Source organism: Helianthus annuus, chromosome 5 (genome assembly GCF_002127325.2).
Source record: "Helianthus annuus cultivar XRQ/B chromosome 5, HanXRQr2.0-SUNRISE, whole genome shotgun sequence".
Taxonomy (NCBI): Eukaryota; Viridiplantae; Streptophyta; class Magnoliopsida; order Asterales; family Asteraceae; genus Helianthus; species Helianthus annuus.
Window position 1 is genome coordinate 133,290,432 of NC_035437.2, and position 13,279 is coordinate 133,303,710.

The 13,279-nt window shown below is 38.3% G+C and overlaps 1 protein-coding gene and 1 long non-coding RNA gene across 2 annotated transcripts; one reads left to right on the plus strand and one right to left on the minus strand.

The window, feature by feature from the left end:
• Positions 1-5,325: 5,325 nt before the first annotated feature.
• On the plus strand, positions 5,326-8,720 carry LOC118492339. The gene is made up of 5 exons (XR_004893264.1): positions 5,326-5,525; positions 5,955-6,004; positions 6,219-6,322; positions 6,448-6,569; positions 6,803-8,720. It is a non-coding gene; the product is annotated as an uncharacterized LOC118492339 (long non-coding RNA).
• Positions 8,350-9,982, minus strand: LOC110941333. The gene is made up of 4 exons (XM_022182958.1): positions 9,857-9,982; positions 9,705-9,763; positions 8,852-8,947; positions 8,350-8,740 (listed from the first exon to the last, which is right to left on the minus strand). The coding sequence occupies exons 1-4, from the start codon at positions 9,917-9,919 to the stop codon at positions 8,611-8,613; spliced, it is 348 nt and encodes a 115-aa protein (XP_022038650.1). The 5' UTR covers positions 9,920-9,982; the 3' UTR covers positions 8,350-8,610.
• Between the last annotated feature and the right edge of the window lie 3,297 nt (positions 9,983-13,279).

The following is a 13,279-nucleotide window of genomic DNA, read 5'->3' on the forward strand; positions in this document are numbered from 1 at the left end:
TAAATAAATAAAAATAAAACCTAAATAAAGAATCTTGGAAATCCCGACACTCTATGACAAGCCCAAAAAACTTTCTCTTCTACCCATTCCATTTGGGAGTGAAAAAGCCACATTATTAAGAGTTTTGCTTGAGGACAAGCAAAGATTCAAGTGTGGGGGTATTTGATGTGCACAAAATGCAACATATAAATTACATCAATTGTGGCATAAAACTAACCCTTTTTTAGTACTAATGTTGGAAAAAGTGTGGTTTTGTCTTCCTTTTGTATTTTCAGGATTAAATGAGCTCAAATTAACAAAAGAAACAAAAAGACAGCTAAATCTAATATAAATACAAGAAAAGGAACAAAAGTGGCATGCCCGACCTCCCAACAGCATCTTCCCGAGCAAAACAAAGAAAACAAAAGACTGAACACGCCCCGTGCTCAGTGAGCACGGGGCCGCGCCCAAAGGTCAGCAGAAAAGACAAACTCATAGAAGCTTCTGTTGCCCACCACGGGGCCGTGCCCAGCGGACACAGGGCGTGGTCAGCTTCCTGCAGACACATTTATTGGAATTTCGAATTGCAATTAATGAAGAGAGAGATTCGTATGGACACAGGGCCGTGCCCAGCGGACACGGGGCCGTGCCCGAGCTTCTGTTCAGCCTATAAATAGAAGTGTTTGGAGCTCTTGCAACTCATCCCTTGGCACACCACCTCTCTCACACTTCACCCACCACCACCATAACACCATCATCCACCACCATCATCCATTGTCCATCGTAGAGTGTGTGAGTCGTCTCAGGATCCAAGATTGATCGTAAGAGTTCTTGACAATCAAATGCCATGTTTGCCTAAGTCTCTTACATCACTTGGTGAAGACAAGTGTTTAGTGTAATACTTTTTATTTTTAATCTTTTGCACTTTTTAATTGGTTTTGTATTAATGACTTTAATTACTAGTTTCTTATGTTGAAGGTGATTCTTCCTTATCGTTTGTCCGTGGTGTCTTGGCATTATTTTACTGTCTATATAAAATAAAAGATTTTCACCATTCATATATCCACGGTCTATATAGAGGTATGTTGGCTACCTGGTCGGGGGTTAAGGGAATGGTTTGGTAAGAGTCTTGCCATTGTTCAGTGTATAGATCTTGCAAAGGACCTGGATCAAATTTAGTAGGACCTCCTTCAATACCCAAAGGTATTGGATGGCGGGGGTCCAAACTCTTTGATCCCCTCATAAGTTAAACTACTATTAAAACTTTAACCCAGCTACTTAGGACTGTATCCCTGCTGACTCAGACTACTTAGCTGTGGGTAACGTCGCCTTCAAAAGAGGGGCCTACCACATTATGCATTAATAACTTAATTAATTATCTTTCAATAATCCAACCCTTTAGGATTGTAACCTTGCTGACTCAAACTACTGGGTTGAGGGTAACGTCGCCTTCAAAAGAGGGGCCTACTACAATAACTAAGATAATCTCTTAAATAAGTGCAAAAGTGCGAAAATAATCAAAGGTTATACTACACACGAGTCGGATCCAAGTGATTCATCTTGTCTATCTGTTTTTTATTTTATTTTATTTTTCAGCATTTTAGTTAGTTTTATTTTCATAGTTTAAAAACCTTTTTCTAACTTTTTGATTTGATTAGACGTTGAGGATAAACCGGTACTAAAAGCTCTTGTGTCCTTGGCCGACCTCGGTATCTTACCAACACTATACTACGCCCACGATGGGTGCACTTGCCCATATGTGTGTTTAGTGTTAGTAAATATCGTGTTTTATAAATTTAAAACTTGGCTAAAAAGTGTAAAAAGGGCTTAAAATATACATCTAAAATATATTACACCTAACGCACATCACCTCACTTCCCGGGACCATCAGAATCGACGACCTATTCCTCCAAACGCATGGTGGTGTATACTCCTTCATTTTCATTTTGTGGAGTTCGTTATCCTATTTCGTCCTTTAAGATGGAGTTGCTTAAATATTATGGGATCCATTTCTCTCAAGTTCTTCCCATGGCCTTTTTAAGAATCGTTCATTTTCAACTTACATATGCCGCTTTTAATGGTGCCTCATTGGTACCTTTGTTTCATCTCTTCTATCGTCTGAGGGCGAATAGTGATTGGTTTACATTCGAGAAAAGAAAGGATAGCTATCTCGGGACCCCTCTCGTGCTATAGAGGATGAAGCCCCTTCAGTGTCTGTTGCCAATGGTTCACTATAGAAGCTGATGTGTGAGAACCCCACACGCGCTTTCAATTTTTTGAGGGGCTTTTGGCCATGGGAGGGTTGAGCCATGTTTCTTCTCGCCATCCAGGGCAGTTTTAGATGGTTTTAGTACGTGGCATTCTTTTCCCTTATCTTTTTTGTGTGTATGTGTGCTTGATATGCCTTGTTGGGATTTCGGTGTTAAGGCTGATTGTTTGTTGTTTGTCTTATAGAGATGTCCATGTGGAACTTGCTACATGCGGATGTTAAGGGTGTGTCATTTCTGTATGATGGTGGCGGTCCCTCTACAGATCCCATTGCCGACGTTGCTCCCAACAATGGGACCCCCTCAATCGGCAGGTCTTTGAAGATTCCTACAATTATCCCCACGTAGAGGAGTTGAGCAACGAGGAAGATGAATAAGAGATTCCTTTATCTCGAAAGAGGAAGCCTGAATCTACTGCTACAGTTGTCATTGCTAGGAAGCCGGCAATCGAGGGTCGGAGCATATGCTCCCGTCTTAGTAGTGCCAGTAAGTAATCAAAGATCCGAGCCCCCTCCCGAACAGTATCGGAGACCGCCGTTGTTGCCAGCAAGGGTTCATTGTCCAAGCATTTGAGGAGTTCTAAACCCTCTGTAAGCCTGGTTTCACAACCTGTTTTAGTGAATTATTGGGTATATGTACTCTACTTATGTTTTATGACTTTGTTGTTTATTTTATAACGCGTGTTTCCTTGCCCGTGTTTCTTCTCCTCCCTTCTCCTGCATTTCTTTTAAAACATGATAAATTGTTTAAGGTCCCCACCAATGTCTCTATTCCTTTTGCCTCTGTGGTTTCAACGGTGAAAGGTGTGTTGAAGTTACTAACCCTCTGGTTGTTGCTAACATTGCCTCTAGCGCTTCTCCTGTTAAGTTGTAGAATCAAAGTCAATTTAGTCTTCCCCTACCCTTGGTCGGGACCTAACCTTTGGCTCCTTTGTTTATGTCACAGCCTCAGAGTTTGGTGTGATCTGACCGGTATCTTCATTGCACAGCGGAAGTATTTGAGCTAAGACTTCTAAACAGTTGAACGCCCGCTAAGTACTCGAATCCCCAAGGGTTCTCCTATTCCAACCATTCCATAGTTGCGAAAATGCAACCTGAGAAAGAACATGCGAAAAATCAACATAAAGTTGGCGAGTTCATAGTTTGTTTTGAAAAAGATTTAGAATAAATGTTTTTGTTAACCGGTTTAAAAGTTGTTAAGGAAAACATAAAAAAATCATTTTTCTCGGCATGTCATATGAAAACTATGAGTCTAGCCCACGATAGTCTTTGTGCCTTGCACGAGTGAGAATGGGCCTAGCCCAAAAGAGACTTTGTAAGCAGGACCAACCAGTCCCCTTACTTGTACATAAGTTGAAAACGTCACCATAGTTTGTAAATTCATGTGTTTGTGAGTTTGCATCAAATGAATCTTAAAAACTTTTGAAAATCCGAGTATCAAAAACGGGTATGTAAAGCGTCTATGAACCGGATCATTAATGTGTAGCTAAGACATTAATATGTGTGATGACGTAGGAAGCAGTCAACCTTAGACGATTTCCTCCGGTCCACCCGACTAGGACAAAAAAAAGCACTACATGCGGCCACACAAGGAACCATGAGTGGGGCTCGCTACACCCGATAGATCTACCCCTCTTGTTCCACAGTCTTACAAAATATTAATGGAGCTTAAGAGAGACCTTTGTCTCACACGATCTAATAGTTCACTCCCTAGCTAAAACATACCATCGAAAACTTGTATTTCCCCCAAGAGTTATAAAACTGTAAACATTTAATAGAGAAGGGGGACTTTAACTCACTGGGTTGTCCCGTTGTTCGTGAGCAAACAACCTAGTCCCATTGTTGTAACTAGGACAATCCCTTCATTAGTCATGAAAATCATGCACGTTTTGTAAATACGCGTGTGTTTTGTAAAACCGGTATGTTTAACATGTACATTTCGTAAACCGTTTGAGTTCGTTGAAATTCTATTGCAAAATGGTTTAGAAATATGAGTTTTCGTTCATCGAAATATAGTTTACTTTTGCATAACTTGCATGTCTTTCCACCCCCGAAAACATCTATAAAAATGTAAAACCATAAAAGTGAGGGTTATGAACTCACCTCGATATCAAGTGCAAAGTTAGCTTAATGTGATTCCGTAATGTCGTTCCAAGAACGTGAACTTGCTAGAATGCAACCTATGACATTCCTACCAAGGAAATACTTATAAGTTTCTACATACGACGTAGTTAAACTACGTGTCCGAGCTCTATCGAATCGTCAACCAACAATTCTATGAAGGTGTTATTATCTTCACTTGGAATAACCAATCTATGGTTATTTGATCCTGTTTATAATCGGGATAAAACTAAGTCTCGGAAACGACTTAGTTTTCCTAGTGATTTAGAATATATATATATATATATATTTATATATTGATAAATATAAATATATTTACGAAATCGTGTAAGTCATCGTGAATAGAAATACGTAGATGGATAACGGTACGTATTCGAAATGTCGTATATAATAAGGTAATATACCGTTGTAGTTCCGTAAGACGTAAATAAATATATATATATATATATATATACACACAAATAAGCTCGTTGTTATCGGAACTAGTCGGTTAATAATATCGCTTGTTATAATCTTACGACAATGTGTCGTACTTTGAGTAGACATTTAAAATAAATATAAATAATTACATTTATTTTATAAAAATATATGACTTAACAACATTTGAAATAAATATACACAATTGTATTTATTTTATAATATTATACGAATTAACGACGTTTGAAATAAATATAAACCATTATATTTATTTTATAAAATATTTCCGAGTTTTGGACGTTTTAAATAAATATAAATAATTGTATTTATTTTATAAAAGTTTTCGAGTTTTCGTTGACTTGTAAACCATATTTTTCGATCCTTTAAAAACTCATTTTATCTATAATCTATAATACTATATAATACATCTCCCATGTACAAAAAAGTAATTTTCTTTGAAATTTTAAGATGGGAGACAAAAAGTCAAGTTTAAATACCTACTTTTTTTAATCATTTTGTTCCATCTCTATCTTTCACTCAAAAGAGCTCGTCTTTCACCACCACCATAATTGAATGCCATCATTTAAGCCTCTCCAACAGAAAGTAAAGAGACGCCTGCTTCACTTCATCTTCCCCTAACCCATCCAATCCCATAAAATCCGCCACACACTGCATAGCCTCTCTGCTTTACTCCCGACGCGAACCAACGAGCCACCACCATCTACCTCTGTCGGGATTGCAGGTCAGTAAGGTTCCACCCTTTGGTTTCGATTATGGTTCTTGTTTTTTATCGTTGTTTCGATTAGGATTGATCGCTTAGAATTATGATAATTGATCTGAAATTGTTCTACATTTGAGGTTAGGGCTCTTAACTTCCTTAATCTAGCCAGATTCAATTTGGTTATATGTATGTGTGTCTGCAAGTGTAATATTGGAACAAATTGTTTTTAGTGGATTTATTTTTATGCAAAATTGATTTATAATTGATTGTTATTTCATGGATTAGGGTTATTTCTAAACAGTTGGGTGTAATTTGGGAAATTGGGTAAGGAGTAGTGTAAGGGAATTGGTGCTAAGACACTAAAATTGCAGGGAAATTGACCCTAATATCTTCTCTTTCAGACCTTTTTTTATTATCTTTTCCTTTCTTTTTTTTGTGATGAGGGTGCAGGTATGTTGATTGAGGTAAGGAGATATTCTAGATGCTTTCAACATTTTAAGGTATGAGTAGATTGTTTAATAAGGTTTTTCCATAACTTAAAATGATTAAATGACATGTTTTCTTTATATTCAACTAGACAACTTATAAAATACGCATCGACTTATTTGACTGGTTTCATTTTCTTGTGTTTATTTTGTAACTTGAAATGGACATCTTTTTTTGGTTTGGACATTATTAAATTGTCTCTATGAATCTGGTTGGATATATATACAGTGTACACGTGCAGCAATGCATATCATGGGAAACCAAGCGTGGAGGAGGTCATGTTTCTAACATGGATGGTGTTGGCTCGAACATGGATGGTGTTGTCGGTGGTGGTATTAATTTGTTTCAAGATTTTGAAATGTTGATTCTTGTAAAATTTTAACGCATGGTGGTGGTATTTGTTTTAAAATTGGCTGAAGATGGCTTATTTTTTGTGAACTTTTCTTGATTACTGCAGCTACGAGTCAACAAATATGGTCTTAGACAATTTCAATCACCACTATTCAAAGAGTGCAAAATGTCTAAAGTTGGAGTTAATATAGCATCTCCTGGCATGGTTCTCACAGACTTGCTATTGAGGTATGCTAATCTCGTGGTCTTTTCGGATGTCTGTAGAGGTGGCAAATGGGTCAGCTTGGGCTATGTGCTATCTGTAATGGGTCATATGGGTTAAGCTAAAAGATATAAATAAATAGTGTTTGTGGATTGCCCCAGTCCCTTTTTTTCAGCCCATTTTGCCACCCTTTATTGTATCAGACTATGGATTATCAAATACTAAAAAACTTATCTTTCCTTTTACACGGTGGTTCAAGTATTCATAACAAGCAAATGTTCAACATAATCTGTTAACTACCAACGACGGTTGCTAGAACATTGGTCCCATGGATGCGGTCGTAAAAGGAAGCATGTTGGCATTTGTCGTGGTGTTATCTTCTTGTTTCTTCATTCTGTATTCTGAACTGTTTTGAGGTACTGAAATGTTTGAAGGGCGTGGAGTCACTGGTTAAGGATAGGGAGGTTGGTTGGAGGAAGGAAGGAACGTGAGACATTGCTGGCCCATCAAGAGAAGCTAAGGATGACCTCAAGTACTTCCAAACCGTTGCATCCGATGCTTCCAAAGATGTAGAAGATTTACCGGCTGAGATGACCATGGTTCAAGACGACAATCAAAAGTTGGCTTCTGAACGACAAATCATGTCCCTCAACATGCAAGTTAGTTGGGAACATGATGGGGTTTATAATCATCCAAGAAGGTATGTAGAAAAGTTGTAACAAGTTAAAGTTTAACAAAACAAAAATGAATTCCTCACTTTGGACCTCAAAATGGTGATGTCCCAACCTAGTTTACTAAGGTAAACTTGTGGATACACTACTAGAGGTGTTCCAGTGAGTTTGAAGCAAGAATTCATGAAGAAGAGAAAGAAAAGTGAGTTTGAAGCTCACTTCTAGACTTGTTTATAATCTGCCTTAAACTTGAAAATTGAGTAACTTGAGAGTATTTTGAGAGTCATTTAAGTGTGGGAAAAGTGAAATGAAGGTGTGGAAGACTTGTTTATATAATGGTTGATTAAGGTTAGAGTTTTATTGAAGAATGAAGGTAATTGGGGAAGAAAGGAGGTAAGAAAAGTGAAATCCGGATCGGGCAAAAACTTCCTTGGCTCCCAAACAAAAACTGCCAGTTCACTGGCTTACGGATCGTATGGGCCAGAGCTTACGGTCCGTGAGCCCATTAGGCGCCCATGGTTTTTGAATCCCATACAGACCGTAAGACCTATAGTCTTGCGATCCGTAACCGCTTGCAAGTGCCAATAATTTATTTAGTTTACGGCCCGTAACCACGAATGGCTTATGGTCCGTAGGCGTCACTCAGAGGCCAAAAATTGGCATGTTGACATAAATGGTCCTTCCACGACATTCTTCCATATGTTTTGACATATTTAGTCCCTCTCGCCAAACAACGTGACATAAAATGAGAGTTTATCAGACACGTGTCATTATATCATTCTACACAAATTTCCGAGGTGTTACATCAGGCAAAAAAAAAAAAAAAAACTTGCGGATTAAGCTTCTACGTGTCGCGCGGACTTCAAGTCCTTGCCCACTGCACGCAGCGTGTTCGTTTGGCAGCCGAAGTTTGTTTTTTTTTGACATAATGGCCCCTGAACTTTCATATGTTTGTCATTTTACGTTGTCATTTTACGTTAAAAGTTTATATTTTAGGGGCTTTCAAGTATAGGAAGTGTACGCATGAATATATTACGTATTGTGTGTGTATGAGTGATAGTATGTATGTATAACAAGTCTCGGTTTTGTGTATAAACAATTATTTAACGATTGATTGCATATAACACAAGTATGATTGATATAAATACGATTTTCTTATTATAATCGAAGTCTTGGATTACAATATTGGAAATGAAATACGAATACAGGTTTCTATAAATATAAATGCAAAGACAGCTTTCTAAATATGGATTATACAGAAATGCTAAGCGTTACATGACCCATCAGTATATTGTATGCCATTTCGTCTAAATATGGATTATACAAAAATGCTACATGACCCATCGGTATTGTATGCCATTTGGTCTAAATATGGATTATACAGAAATGTGAAGCGTTACATGACCCATCGGTATTGTATGCCATTTCGTCCAGACACAACCATCGGTTTCATAATCAATTTTTGAAACTCGATCAGCATGTAACCATGCCTTGATCTTTCTATTGGTAGCAGTTGAAAAGATGTACTATCAAGACAAACACTTCAAATTAGATAGAAAAAAAAAGGATTTTACATTTAAGTATTCAAAGATAAAACTGAGTTCAACAAGTTTGATGTTGAAGAAGAGCATACATACCTGAATGTTATCCTTACTATGCGGGCATATAGAACGAACAGGTGCATCATGTCCTTCAAAGATGAATACATTGGTGCCTGTTTTAGCATCCTAAACCTGTATTAATCCATGACTTTTTTAAGCTTCACTTCAAAGCAGTTTGAAGCCGGTTCGGGTTCAAACCCTAACCCGATTTGTGCACCTCTAACTTCAACTACTCTCTAAACCTATTTATCAAAAAATGCAGCAATTAACCCTAAAGATGCCGCCCCTAATGCTATTTTTTCTTGTAGTGCCACCTGACCCTAACCATCATCTTTATGGTTATGATCATCAGCCTTCAGGTTCTCCACACGGAGATGGCTTATGACCATTGCCCTAAAAATGAAATAATTAAGTTGTTAAGCCCTTTAAATCAATGCCAATTTGATTCAAGTTTTCTGATTTGATACTTAGAAGTTGCTTGTGTTTAATTCGATGACAAGGGGATAGCCCCAACAAAATTTTATTAGAATAAACTTTGTACAACAAGTTGTATGTATATGAACTTCTTGAAGATTTGTGTGTAACTGAAAAAACTTTTATTAAAACACCTACAGAAAGAATATCAATGTAAAATATAGAAAACATATGAATCCTGATTAATTAACTTTACCAAAAAAATATCCAAATTTTTCAGATTCGACTGAATCCCAACAAAGAGCGTTAAATCAAAAAAACAGCCACAAGATTGTTGTTCTTAATAATCACGAGGAATATCTTTGGTAAGATATGGGCGATTAGTAAATATAAACATCCTTATGTTGCCATAGATCTAAAGGATAGCTTGTTAAAGCTCAACGAATTATACAGAATTCATACGATTAACAGCTACCTGAAACGAGATGGGTCTTCCGAAATCCGATGAGCAGTCAACGATCGTTCTTCAACACCCTACATGATGAGACCGATTCTATGTTATGGCAAAAACAAAAACAAAAACAAAAAACTGAAATAAAACCATAACTAGTTTCTGATCAAACTCACCGTTGATTTAACCAAATCGGGAGGCCAGATTTTATTAAAGTTGGAGGAAAAAACAGTTGCCATGTCTGACGGCTGCGGTGGTTGTCTGACAAACGAATAACACCAGATTTTATAATCGGGTTTACCCTAAATCTAACCCAATTATTTTGCATTCCACCCCCTCCACTTACTCCCATTTCTATATTTTACCGTTCATATCTTAAAGTGGTAATTTTATGTGCAAATTTTTCTCACCTAACATCTTTTATCTACTAGTGAATTTAGATAAGATGGTAGAAAAGCCTTTCGTTGATATTCTTAATTTCTCTTTTTTTCATTAAACATATAAAATAATTCGATTCCATATGATCAGTTAAAAAGTAAAAATTTTCTGTATGTGTTGTTGCTATCTTTTTGGATTTATAATTGTGTTAGTGTTACCATCGCTAGAGCACCTAAACAATGGCACCAGAGTTTTTTCCATCTAAAAGGTATTTTAATAGATTTTATCATGTCATAGTTAAGCATCAGTTGATTTAGTTAAGGTTATAACTAATGACTAAATCCCCATTAAGGTTTTTGGAAATGCGAAAGGGGTGGCGACATTCATTAATTTTTATATATTTAGAAATCTGCTTCAATGCTATTAGGGAAATTAAGTTAACGCCTTCAATTTGGGAAGAAAGTTCCTCTTTAGGTCTCCAAAAATGTTGAGCCGACCCTGGTTGTAGACTTCTGTTTAATGGACTTGGAACTGGGTTAGAGACCCTACTGATAGGGTCGAAGGTCAACCAATAGTTGGAGTAGTGTCGATCACGAGATCTTGTTGGTTGCTGGATTGAGATTCAAGCTTCTTGATGCCGCTAAATCCGATTCAAGCCTCCATTAACCGCATACCATCTAAGTTGAACCTAGCTTGTCAGGGCGTGGATGTGGGCGTTCAAAACTGCCCTCCATCTGTTTGAGGGAGGAGACCACTTATCATATTTTATGGGATTGTTGGAAAGCTAAATCCATTTGGTGGTCGATTATGGTTTGCCTTAAAATTCCATATCTAGATTGGGAGCTCCAAATTCAACCTATTCTTTGCTCGGCGTTGGAGATAAAGCTTCTAAGGATTAGAAGAAGATTATCGGAGTGGTTCTTTTGGTTGCAGGAACGAGAAGATCTTCAATAATCATCACATTTACTTCACATGACCGACAAATCTAATCAAAGGGAATTTGTTTTTGGATTAAAAGTAGATCTAAGTATGACAATATTAATTAGGATTTGTGGTGTGAGTTTAATATGCGTGATGTAATATTGTAACTGTCGGGGGTTGATTTCTTATTTTATATGTAGAAATTTCACGGTTCAAAAAAGTGAATTTAGATAAGAGTCAATAAACAGGGTTTTCACACTTTTGGTAAATTAAGGGTTTAAGGATTTGTTAAATAAACAACTCATTCTTTGCGAATTAATTATTTCACCGATGATAGCAATGTTAAGGGAAAGTACATAAATCACACATGTTGTGATATAGTATGGATCACAAAAATATATACTAATAACAGTACTATGTACGTGCAAAAGGCTGGCACAAGGTCATAGTTAGCTTAATTTGTTTTCTATAACTCTTATTCGAAAATCAATGTTACCAAGCATCCCAAGAAATGTTGATGAAATATCCATTTTTGTAAAAGAAATTGAAGAGAGTTTGCAGAGATCTTATAGTAAAATGTGGGAGTCAATTTTTATTGGAAGTAGAAGGGTTTGGAGTTATTTATAGGTTTAAATGTATAGTTACTTTTTTAGTAAAGGTGAGGGAGGCAACAACTCTTTTCCAATGGTCATAATCCGCTCCATGATAATGACTCGCGACACCTACCCGCTCATCACGCCCCAGGAGCAGTGTTTCACTCTGCCTTTTGGGCTAGTGTGGGGTAGACGTGAATGCATTACACACAACTTCATAGTTAAAGAAAACCCAGGCAACGTTGATTTTTCAGATCCTCCAAAATCTTACATCAAAACATCCCTAGAAATTGACAACCCAGAACTTTATTGTGTAATATGTGTAAATTGGTTGCCTTCATTCATATTTCCTTGTACTCTCTATGTGATATATCTTTAATGATCTCCTAAATATATACCTAATATTAATAATAGATTTGTCAGCACAACAACTGTGAGCTCATGGTTAGTATATCAAAAACAACAATGAATCTTAATGAAAAGAATGTAGTTAGCATTTTAAAAGAATGGTGCACCTAATGAAAAACATATGAAATGAGTCAAAAATAAAAGTTCTAGCATTGTATGTTTCTAAAATCCATGTGGGTATATACGTAAGTTATTAGGGTCTGTTTGGTATGGCGTAATGGAATAGATGAGGGAATGGAATGAGCGAGGTAATGGAATGGTCAAAGAAATGAAATGGAACATTACATTCCATATATAGTCTTGTTTGGTTACCGTGCAGGAAAGGAATAAATAATTACCTTGTTTTGTTTGGTAGGTAAGAAAAGAGGAATGAACTAAATCGGCAATGGTTGGTGGCGGTGATCGGTGACGGCTTGTGGCGGTGGCAACGATGGGTGGCGGTGGTCGGTGGTAGCGGTGGTGGGTGGCGGTGGTCGGTGGGTGACGGTTGTTAGCGGTGGCAGCGGCGATGGTCGGGGTTGGCGGTGGTCTGCGGTGGCAGGTGGCGATGATGGTGGTGGCGACGACGGTGGGTGGTGTTGGTCGACGGTAGCGGGTGGTGGCCGCGGAGGATGGTGGTGGTGATCGGCGGAGGGTGGCGGTAGTGGTCGGGGTGGCGGTTGTCGGTGGTTGCGGGTGGCGGCGATGGTGGTGGCGACGGCGACGGTGGGTTGTGGTCGACGGTGGCGAGAGGTGTTCGCGGAGGATGGTAGTGGTGGCTGGCGAAGGGTGGCTATAGTGGTTGGTGGTGGTGGGTGGCTGCGATGGTGGTGGCGACAGGTGGTGGCGATGGCGACGACGATGGGTGGTGGTGGTCGACGGTAGCGGGTGGTGGCAACGGAGGATGGTGGTGGTGGTCGGCGGAGAGTGGCGGTAGTGGTCGGGGTGGCGGTGGTTTGCGATAGTGGGTGGCAGCTGTCACGGCCCCTCGACCCACCCTGGACGGAGTCGGGGGACCGCGAGGCAGTTCCCGTGGTATTTAATTTATGCGGCAGCGGAAGTCTTTTTATAACAGGATCTTTTATCCGTAAAATATGCTCGTTTAATATATTACACAAAGTTTAAGGGATAAACCCCATAATTTACAATAAGTTGATTTCACATAGAAATCTTTATTTTTCAAAACACGTTTTATTCATTTATTTACACTGAGCCACTTCTCTGAGCTTGATAGTGCTTTACTGCACTTTTCCTGGATCACATAGATCACCTGAAACATGTTTGAAAAAGGTTTTGTCAGCGGGAAATACTGAGTGAATC

Bases quoted from the DNA above. Each gene is read 5' to 3' on its own strand.
- LOC110941333 (XM_022182958.1), bottom strand. From the start codon at position 9,919: ATGGCAACTGTTTTTTCCTCCAACTTTAATAAAATCTGGCCTCCCGAT. The intron at 9,764-9,856 runs GTGAGTTTGATC...CTCATCATGTAG, and splicing joins CCGATTTGGTTAAATCAACG to GGTGTTGAAGAACGATCGTT. The intron at 8,948-9,704 runs GTAGCTGTTAAT...GGATTAATACAG, and splicing joins GAAGACCCATCTCGTTTCAG to GTTTAGGATGCTAAAACAGG.